Consider the following 10,477-nt stretch of genomic DNA (forward strand, 5'->3'; position numbering starts at 1 on the left):
TTAGTGCCATCAGTGCGCCTCACACGGTGCACTGTACGCATTACTTAATGTTCTTAGCAGCGTCCCCTCGGCCCCTAGCTACAACCCCTTACGATCCTTTTGCTGTACCACCGTTCGTATTCCCTTTCTTCCATCTTACTATCCACCCTCTCATAATTACTGCAAGAGCTTTTTCTTCCTCCTTCTACACCTTTGTAACCATTTACCGTCCTCTCAATTTCCCTTTCAGCGCTGACTGACCTCACAGGTCCAAGCGCTTGGCATTTGGCCTAAATTTCATATTCAAAATCCAGTTCCAAGATGCTTGACGTCATGACAATGCGACGTCAGTTTACCCAAATCAATCAGTCAATTAGACTGTCACACGGTATTGTCGAAGCTGTCAGTGAGAAATAATTCTAGTACCTCTGCTGGGAAATAATTATTTGTCCTCCATTTTTGAAAGATAAGAAACCTTGCGATGACAATAAAAAACCTCTGGCCGCCTGATAAACCCCCAAGCACATAATATAAGGCTGGAGTTGTTCCTTTTGCAAGTCAAATTCTCACCATGGACAGGCTGTTTTTCTTCATCCTACTCGGTAAGATATACTTACATTTCAGAATTCATTCGTGCACTTTTCGTAGTTTTTGTATACATAGATTTTTTTTTATGGAATACGGAGCTAATAGGATAGAGGATATTCTGGTAAATAATACACATTTTATTATTATTATTATTATTCAGAAGATGAGACCTATTCATATGGAACAAGCCCACCAAAGGGGCCACTGACTTGAAATTCAAGCTTCCAAAGAATATGATGTTCATTTGAGGGTAACAGGAAACGCAGAAAGAAGATATCAGTTATTAGAAAAGGAAAAACAATATTAACAAATTAGAAAAATAAATAAGTAAAAATTCGGTTAATTTATAAAATACAAGAAATGCTTGCGGGTAGTATTGCACTGCACCTTCCATTGAACTTCTGAGGTCCCATTTGCACAATAACCTCAGTAGGGAGACTGTTCTACAGTAATAGCTATTATATAATGATGAAACTGTGTCTCCATCATTTACCTTTCCTAGTGAGTCATAGCTATTGCATAATGATAAAACTGTCTACCTCATTACCTTTCCTACTGAGTCATAGTTATTATATAATGATGAAACTGTCTACCTTATTTAACTTTTCTACTGAGTCACAGCTATTCTATAATGATGAAATTGTGTCTGTGTCATTTACCTTTCCTAGTGAGTCATAGTTACTGTATAATGATAAAACTGTCTACCTAATTTACCTTTCCTACTGAGTAATAGCTATTATATAATGATAAAACTGTCTACCTCATTTACCTTTCCTACTGAGTAATAGCTATTATATAATGATGAAACTGTGTCTACCTCATTTACCTTTCCTACTGAGTCATAGCTATTATATAATGATAAAACTGTCTACCTCATTCATCTTTTCTACTGAGTAATAGCTATTATATAATGATGAAACTGTGTCTATGTCATTTACCTTTCCTACTGAGTCATAGCTATTATAAAATGATGAAACTGTGTCTACCTCATCAACTTTTCTAATGAGTAGTAGCTATTATATAATGATGAAACTGTGTCTACCTCATCAACTTTCCTACTGAATCATAGATATAATGATGAAACTGTGTCTACCTCATCAACTTTCCTACTGAGTCACAGCTGTTATATAATGATGAAACTGTCTACCTCATCAACTTTCCTACTGAGTCACAGCTGTTACATAATGATGAAACTGTGTCTACCTCATCAACTTTCCTACTGAGTCATAACTGTTATATAATGATGAAACTGTGTCTACCTCATCAACTTTTCTAATGAGTAATAGCTACTATATAATGATGAAATTGTCTCCCTCATTACTTTTCCTATTGAGTCATGGCTGTTATATAATGATGAACTGTCTCCCGCATTACCTTTCCTACTGAGTCATGGCTATTATATAATGATGAAACTGTCTCCCTCATTACCTTTCCTACTGAGTTATGGCTATTATATAATGATGAAACTGTCTCCCTCATTACCTTTCTTACTGAGTCATGGCTATTATATAATGATGAAACTGTCTCCCTCATTACCTTTCCTACTGAGTCATGGCTATTATATAATGATGAAACTGTCTCCCTCATTACCTTTCCTACTGAGTCATGGCTATTATATACTGATGAAACTGTCTCCCTCATTACCTTTCCTACTGAGTCATGGCTATTATATAATGATGAAACTGTCTCCCTCATTACCTGTCCTACTGAGTCATGGCGATATATAATGATGAAACTGTCTCCCTCATTACCTTTCCTACTGAGTCATATAGCTATTATATACTGATGAAACTGTCTCCCTCATTACCTTTCCTGCTGAGTCATGGCTATTATATAATGATGAAACCGTCTCCCTCATTACCTTTCCTACTGAGTCATGGCTATTATATAATGATGAAACCGTCTCCCTCATTACCTGTCCTACTGAGTCATGGCGATATATAATGATGAAACTGTCTCCCTCATTACCTTTCCTACTGAGTCATATAGCTATTATATAATGATGAAACTGTCTCCCTCATTACCTTTCCTACTGAGTCATAGCTATTATATAATGATGAAACTGTCTCCCTCATTACCTTTCCTACTGAGTCATAGCTATTATATGATGATGAAACTGTGTCTATGTCATGTGAACGTTTGGTATGGAAATGCTATAACCATGTATCTTTTCTGCCTTGTTTCAGGAATGGGTTTCCCCACACTGCTCTTTGGACAAGAAGGTAATTCAGCTTTCGTTATCACCAGTTGTTGTGTGATTACCACTTGTAAACATTATTACAGAGGTTTTTGGTCATAACTGTAAGAAAACAAATTCAGTGACTGTGATATGTATAGTTAGTCGTTATGAAAGTGTAAGGCATTAACCCTTTAAGCTCCTAAGCCAGCCTTGAGCTGGTATAAGTATACAAATCTGCATACCACTAAATAACATGTTTGAATCTTCAGCAGCAGAGTGTTCCCCGCCCTTCGAGGCCATTGGGGGACACTGCATCTTCGTCGACAGCTTTAGCACCGGAACCTGGTACGAAATGAGTGAATTCTGCGGGTCACTGAATGCGCAATTGGTGAAGCTCGATGATGCCAATCTGTTCCATGATATCGTGGTCTATATACATGCAAATGGTAAGTATCGAAATGAACAGGCGGGTCACTGATGCCCTCAGTCTCTGTGAAGACCTTTCAATTTCCAAATTTCTGTTCACTTAATTAACATATCTTATACATACGCGGTTTCAAGGAGGACAATAGACACAAAATAGATTCCTTAAGGTGTGGACTGGATTTGTCCTTCACACAATCCTCGTAGGAGAATAAGATATAATTGTGCAAGCTGGGCTCCAAAGCACAAAAAAGACTCCTTAAGGTGTGGGCTGGAAATGTCCATCACACAACCCCTGTGAGAATAGTAATAGTGTCTGGTGGGCTCCTGTGAGGGGACCAGAAGGGTTAGCAGACCCAGACCTACCTGGGTGAGCACACTGAGAAAGGAGGCTGGAGATGAGTGGAGACTTTTGGAAAACAAAGCACAGGAAAGGGGGATTTTAGAGGGCCTTTGATGAAGATGATAGTGACGAAGTTAACTTGAGACGAACTATCCTATACCAGGAAGTTATAAGGGAAAGCACCCTTGGATACATATGATGCATATACTCTCAGATTTAATGACCGAAATATACCAGATATAGACACTGGAAGAAATATGTATGAAAAGCCATTGACCACTGGTTTCCACATTTCACCAAATTCACCCCCCAAAAATACTGATCTTCACAATCAAACCCTTTCACTTTTTCTGTTGTGGACTGTCAACTACTGTTGTGGGACCCTTAATGATTTACCCAAGAACATTAACGTAATACAAATCAGAAAACTTTATCTGGTAATGTCCTCACTTTTCATTATCCTTGGAGATAAGTTCAACAATAAACACAGTCTTGAGTTCTTTGGCAAAATTTCTGCTTCAGACCACACATTCAGAACAACAAAACCCAGAAAGGTTTCTGAACTAGGATCCAGAAAACTCAGAACGAAAGGAACCTACAGTTTTGCATTCTCAAGTCAGCTTCTCCAGCACAGATTCAAAATAAAATGTTGGTGTCAGATCTGAAATAATGGACAAGTCCCACAAAAAAAATTTGGAGAATATGCAGAACGACGGTATATCCTTTGCCTGAAACGGAGCTACTGAATTTATATGCAGTGTACATCGCATATTATATTCCCAAGATGACATGAAGTAGTTTTACATTACCGTACCTTTAAAAATGTCCAAACCTCAAATTTTCTTTACAAATTCCAGGCCTGGAAAACACCGACTACTGGATAGGTGCCACAAAGGAGGGGCACGATCCAATATGGCGTTGGGAGGACGGCAGCAACGTGAAGATGGGCACCCCCTACTGGGGGTACAAGAGAAACGACTACCAGATGCCCGTGCGAACGTCAATCCTAGGCTGTGTCATGTTAGATTCGTTAGATTACTTTTACTTCAGCCAAGTGTCTTGCCAAATTGCCAAAAATGTCATATGCCAGTTCAGCTGATTTGTCAGATTCTTGCTACTTTTATGTCAGAAGTCTTAATTGGTTGGTTAACCAGTGTCAAAAGTCTCCAATTGGTTGGTTAACCAGTGTCAAAAGTCTCTAACTGGTTGGTTAGCCAGTGTCAAAAGCCTCTAATTGGTTGGTTAACCAGTGTCAAAAGTCTCTAATTGGTTGGTTAACCAGTGTCAAAAGTCTCTAATTGGTTGGTTAACCAGGGTCAAAAGTCTCTAACTGGTTGGTTAACCAGTGTCAAAAGTCTCTAATTGGTTGGTTAACCAGTGTCAAAACTCTCTAATTGGTTGGTTAACCAGTGTCAAAACTCTCTAATTGGTAGGTTAACCAGTGTCAAAAGTCTCTAATTGGGTGGTTAACTAGTGTCAAAAGTCTAATTGGTAGGTTAACCAGTGTCAAAGTCTCTAATTGGTTGGTTAGCCAGTGTCAAAAGTCTCCTGTAGACTTAACAACAGTCAAATTTCTTCTGCTTCTATGTCAAAAGTCTAATTGGCTGGTTAACCAATGTCAAAGGTCTCTTTATAGACAATTAACCATAGTCAAATTTCTCCCGCTTCTATTTCAAAAGTCTCTAATTGGTTGGTTAAACATTGCCAAAGGTCTCTGTAGACAATTAACCACAGTCAAAGTTATTCTACTTCTATGTCAGAAGTCACTGAGTGGTTAGTTAACATTGTCAAATTTTTGCTACTTTTATGTCTAAAGTCTCTAATTGGTTGTTTAACCACTGTCAGAGGTCTCTCTACTGACAATTAACCACAGTCAAATTTCTTCCGCTTCTATGTCAAAAGTCTCTTAGTGGATGGTTAAGCAGCGTCAAATTTCTGCTTCTTCCTTGTCAAAAGACTCTTACTAGATGACTAACCATTGCTGCTTCTATGTCAAAAGCCCCTTTGTAAAAATGTAAACAGCAAATATGGTAAACAATAAGTCACTTTTTTTTATCTGAAATAATTGTAGTTTATAAACTGCAGTCCATCTATATGCTGTACAACTTCTGTAAATTCGTAAACTCAAATCGTAAACCCTCTGAACTCAAAATGACTTTTATATGTTTGCCCGAGATAATAAGCATTATAGACATTGATACCTGGATATATACTGTACTGTATGTTACAGGCAGATAGCGAAACCAGGCACTTCATGAACCGCCTGAAACTTCAGGCAGCTAACAAAATGCACTTAGGGACATTAAATCCCCAAGGGCTAGTACTAAACACAGCAAAATACATTTGACCCCCAAGGGGCTAGTACTAAACACAGCGGAATACATCTGACCCGCCAGGGGCTAGTACTAATCACAGTGGAATACATTTGACCCCCCGGGGGCTAGTACTAAAACACAGCGGAATACATCTGACCCCCCACGGGCTAGTACTAATCACAGTGGAATACATTTGACCCCCACGGGGCTAGTACTAAACACAGAGAAATACAACTGACCCCCAGGGGCTAGTACTAATCACAGTGGAATACATTTGACCACCCAGGGGCTAGTACTAAACATTGCGAACAGTGTAGGTGAGTCACTGTTTTGCCGTGTTTAGTACTATCCCTTGGGGGGATCAAATGTCCCAAGGTGCATTTCACTATCTGGCTGAAATTTCAGGCAGTTCGCAAAATGCCTGGTTTCGCTATCTGCCTTTAACATAATATATACCTTAAAAATTAGGTTTGGCAGTAATGTTATTTCTATATAATACTACTTTTACTTCTAAAGCCGGCTTCTTGCATGACTTACCTTTTACCACCAGTCAGCTAAGACCCTTATTTCACAGTTAAGTTGCAATTTACAAATATTATTTATGTGATCCACACTAACCAGCTTTAACTCAGTGGGACAAGGTCTACCCAAGAAGGCGGAGTCGCCTCCCGCCTGGGGTAACTACGTAGGTGATGACGCATTAAGGAGGTAGACAAAGCTCCGCCTACATGGGGGATCTGGGGGGAAGTGAGCACACCTTCTCTTTCTCTTGGCCTTGATTAGAACTATCCAATTTTCCTCTAACAGAGGGAAGTTGAATTTGAAAGGTGATTCCACACTACAGCAGAACATACCATAAACATACGTCAGCAAATTATTGCATACATGTCACAAACAGATTGAAAACAAGTCAACGACCATAAGTGCAGAACGAATCTTTGGCAAATGATGGATACTCATAAGAAGCACTGGTTCCACCAAAAAGTCGCAGACTTGTATTCAACCTGTTTGTGATGTGTGTGTGACAAGCTGACGATGTGTGTTGAAGACATTTTACTGAAGCGTGGACACAAATGACGCATGCTAAAAAGAAGCAATGGTTCTACCAATAAGTTGTTGACTTGTATCCGACCTGTTTGCGATGTGTGTGCGACAAGTTGACGACATGTTTATAACATGTCTTACTGAAGTGCAGACACAAATGATGGATAATAATGAGAAGCAACGGTTCTACCAATAAGTCACAGACTTGTATTCAACCTGTTAACGATGTGTGGGCAACATGTTGCCGACAAGTTTATGACATGTTTTTACTGCAATTTGGAAGTACCTTGAGGAGTGTACAGAATGTCTACTATTCCCTATCATTCATTAAACTGAAGTTTTAGAAGATTCTTCCTAAAATGCGTTTGTAAGAGTTACTGTAATTTCAAAGTTGTTCTTCTTCTGTAGGTTGTCGACATTCTCCAAATCCGTCGACACCGACAAAATAAATGCCAGGAATTATTAAGAAACAAAGTCAAGGTACCCAAATCTCCTTATCATCATCTTCATGATAATAATATCTGAATGATAATATGTTACATAACACTTATACATACTCCATTACACTTATGTAATTCACTTCAACATATGCAACTGAATCAGTGCTTTTCTAACAGTTTTTTTTTAGGTAGAGGGCGATGGGAAGGGCATTACAATACCCTCATTTACCCCAAGGTATGATGCCCAAACTTTCCTTGGTGAAGTAAGTTTGAGGCCTTCGTGGGGTTGACTGACTGATCTCGAGTACCACTGAGGCACTCACGGAGTTGACTGATTGACTGATTGACTAATTTAACCTGGCGTCGCAAGTACTGTGGTCAGTGACGCGACACATTTATGCAGGAGTCTTTTGCCATAACTCTGTTAACAGCATATACGGTATATAATGTAGAATGAAAAATAGGAATTATGGTTCACTGAATTCATAATCACAGAGAGAGAGAGAGAGAGAGAGAGAGAGAGAGAGAGAGAGAGAGAGAGAGAGAGAGATAAGAATAGCATCATGGGAAAATGCCCAGACAACATGTTGATAAAAGTTGGAAATTCCTAACACTGTCACAGAGGGCAAAGAGAAACACAATGGAAAATGATAAGAAATTATCTGAATCTCCTGATAACTAGATAAAAGAACAAACAATGCTTAACAAAGTGACCATATATATATATATATATATATATATATATATATATATATATATATATATATATATGTGTGTGTGTGTGTGTGTGTATGTATATGTATATATATATATATGTATATGATATGAAATATTTTCTGATAAAACAGAATTCCAAAATGTGGAAAATAAAGGCTATATTTCAGAGACCATTTGGCTGAGGAGAGAGACAGTTTGGTCTCCGAAATATAGCCTTTATTTTCCACACTTTTGGGCGTTTCTATGGGCTCTTTATATTTGATGTATATACAAATATACAGTATATATATTTGATGTATATATATAATATATATATATATATATATATATATATATATATATATATATATATATATATATATATATATATATATACATACATATACATACGTATTCTTGAATTTCCGTTACCGACGAGTCTAACAACTACTTCCTACAACAATGAAGGGAAAATAATAACACCAACAAAATATAAATTTTTAAAATTTTTTTTAGAAAAACAACATCCATGAACTTCTCGAAGAAACAAAGCCAAAGACTAGTGGTGGTGGTCATCTTCCCAGGAACAATGACGGTGTACGAGACTCCATCTCCAGAGAAATGTGCCGTAATAACTTCCTGAAAACGACAATAAAGCCTGTGGAACAAATGTTCTCCCCCCCCGTTCTAATGACAGCAGAATGACCACTAACACCGGTTATGGAACAGATGTTTCCCAAGGGAATATGGGGTGGGGGAGGAGGGGGGAAGGCAGTCGACTGGAAGGGAATATGGACTCTAAAAAGAGAGTTATTTTTGTGTGTGTATGTACGAGTACGTAGGTGCATGGATGCACACATGTCCAAATATACATACATACACACACTCATATATATATATATATATATATATATATATATATATATATATATATATATATATATATACATATATGTGTGTATGTATATATATATATATATATATATATATATATATATATATATATATATATATATATATATATATATATACACATACTGTACTATATAATTCTCCGTCAAGAAATGGGGTTTTACTTCCAGTCCTGGAATAGAGGGGTCGTAGCTCCCACTAAATATGCATCATGCCCGGAATGAAATATTGTCCTCAAGGGTTCCTCTTTTATTAACATTCCCTTTTAGGGACAAAGATGTAGTGTACTCTGAAAAGACGCCCTCTCTCTCTCTCTCTCTCTCTCTCTCTCTCTCTCTCTCTCTCTCTCTCTCTCTAAGACTTGGGTTCAATGCCTAAAATGTTTTCATGTACTTCATTGCCACTGTGATGTGTGCTCTCGCTCTCTCTCTCTCTCTCTCTCTCTCTCTCTCTCTCTCTCTCTCTCTCTCTCTCTCTCTCTCTCTCGTAACTAGCGATGGTAATAAGGACAATTCACAAAATATATAAACGAATATAAAATACAAGTTAAAGAAATAAAAGTCAAACAGTTGAATTCTCTCTCTCTCTCTCTCTCTCTCTCTCTCTCTCTCTCTCTCTCTCGTTTAACAAGCGATGTTATTGGGAATTCACCAAGTGATAAACTACCCAAGGGAGTAAGTAATGCTGTAGACTATTCCCCAGAGGGTCTCCGTGTATACAAATATTTCTGAAGGTGAAATATTCCTGAAGGTAATAGTTCGTCTGCTGTCGGAATACCTTCGATAACTCGCTGCCGGAGGCACGCAGGGCCCTCTGCTGCTGCTGCAGGAACTTCCTTTATTAGCGTCCCCTGGAGGTTGGCTAAAAAAAGCCCAGAATTCTTCCGGGTGTAACGGAGGAGGTAATTAACCCTTAGAACGAAGTCTAGGGTTCAAATTCCTTCGGGAGTTTTTACGGGAGCGTTCAGGCTGCAGTATAACATGTCAGGAACACGTCGGCAACATTTTTTGAACAAGTTGGATACAAGTGGACGACTTATTGGTCATAGTAACACTTGGAATGAATGCTCGGGTTCAAATTCCTTTGGGAGTTTTTAAGGGAGCATCCAGGCTGCTGTATAACATGTCAGGAACATGTTGGCAACATATTTTAAACAAATTGGATACAAGTCGACGACTTATTGGTCATATTAATAATATCAACCCTTCGAACGAAGTCTCGGGTTCAAATTCCTTCGGGAGTTTTTAAGGGTTTGTCCAAGCTGCTGTATAAATGTCAGGAACATGTCAGAAACATATTTTAAACAAGTTGGATACAAGTCGACGACTTATTGGTAATATTAACCCTTGGAACGAATGCTTGGGTTCAAATTCCTTCATGTAATATTAAGTGTGCATCCAGACTGCAGTATAACATGTCATGAACATCTCAGAAACATATTACACACATCGCAAACATGTTGGATACAAGTCGACGATTTATTGTTGGTATTGACCTTTAGAATGAAGTCTCTGGTTCAAATTACTTCGGGATTTAAAGGTGAGCACTGGTGGCAGTA

At 38.2% G+C, this 10,477-nt stretch overlaps 1 protein-coding gene across 2 annotated transcripts; it reads left to right on the plus strand.

The window, feature by feature from the left end:
• Window positions 1–468: 468 nt before the first annotated feature.
• LOC136835640 (C-type lectin domain family 1 member B-like) lies at window positions 469–5,664 on the plus strand. Of its 2 annotated transcripts, none has more exons than XM_067099444.1 (4): window positions 469–581; window positions 2,754–2,789; window positions 3,016–3,192; window positions 4,370–5,664. In XM_067099444.1, exons 1-4 carry the CDS (start codon window positions 551–553, stop codon window positions 4,609–4,611), a joined length of 486 nt encoding a protein of 161 aa, XP_066955545.1. In that variant the 5' UTR covers window positions 469–550; the 3' UTR covers window positions 4,612–5,664. The 2 variants fall into 2 exon arrangements, with proteins under 2 accessions (XP_066955545.1, XP_066955546.1); XM_067099445.1 differs by having other exon boundaries at window positions 472–581; window positions 3,019–3,192.
• Window positions 5,665–10,477: the final 4,813 nt, after the last annotated feature.

The sequence above is a fragment of the Macrobrachium rosenbergii genome, chromosome 55, assembly GCF_040412425.1.
Source record: "Macrobrachium rosenbergii isolate ZJJX-2024 chromosome 55, ASM4041242v1, whole genome shotgun sequence".
Classification (NCBI taxonomy): Eukaryota; Metazoa; Arthropoda; class Malacostraca; order Decapoda; family Palaemonidae; genus Macrobrachium; species Macrobrachium rosenbergii.

Coding starts and splice junctions, on each gene's coding strand:
- LOC136835640 (XM_067099444.1), top strand. CDS start 551: ATGGACAGGCTGTTTTTCTTCATCCTACTCG. Junction 582..2,753: donor GTTTTTCTTCATCCTACTCG/GTAAGATATACT, acceptor GCCTTGTTTCAG/GAATGGGTTTCCCCACACTG. Junction 2,790..3,015: donor ACTGCTCTTTGGACAAGAAG/GTAATTCAGCTT, acceptor TTGAATCTTCAG/CAGCAGAGTGTTCCCCGCCC.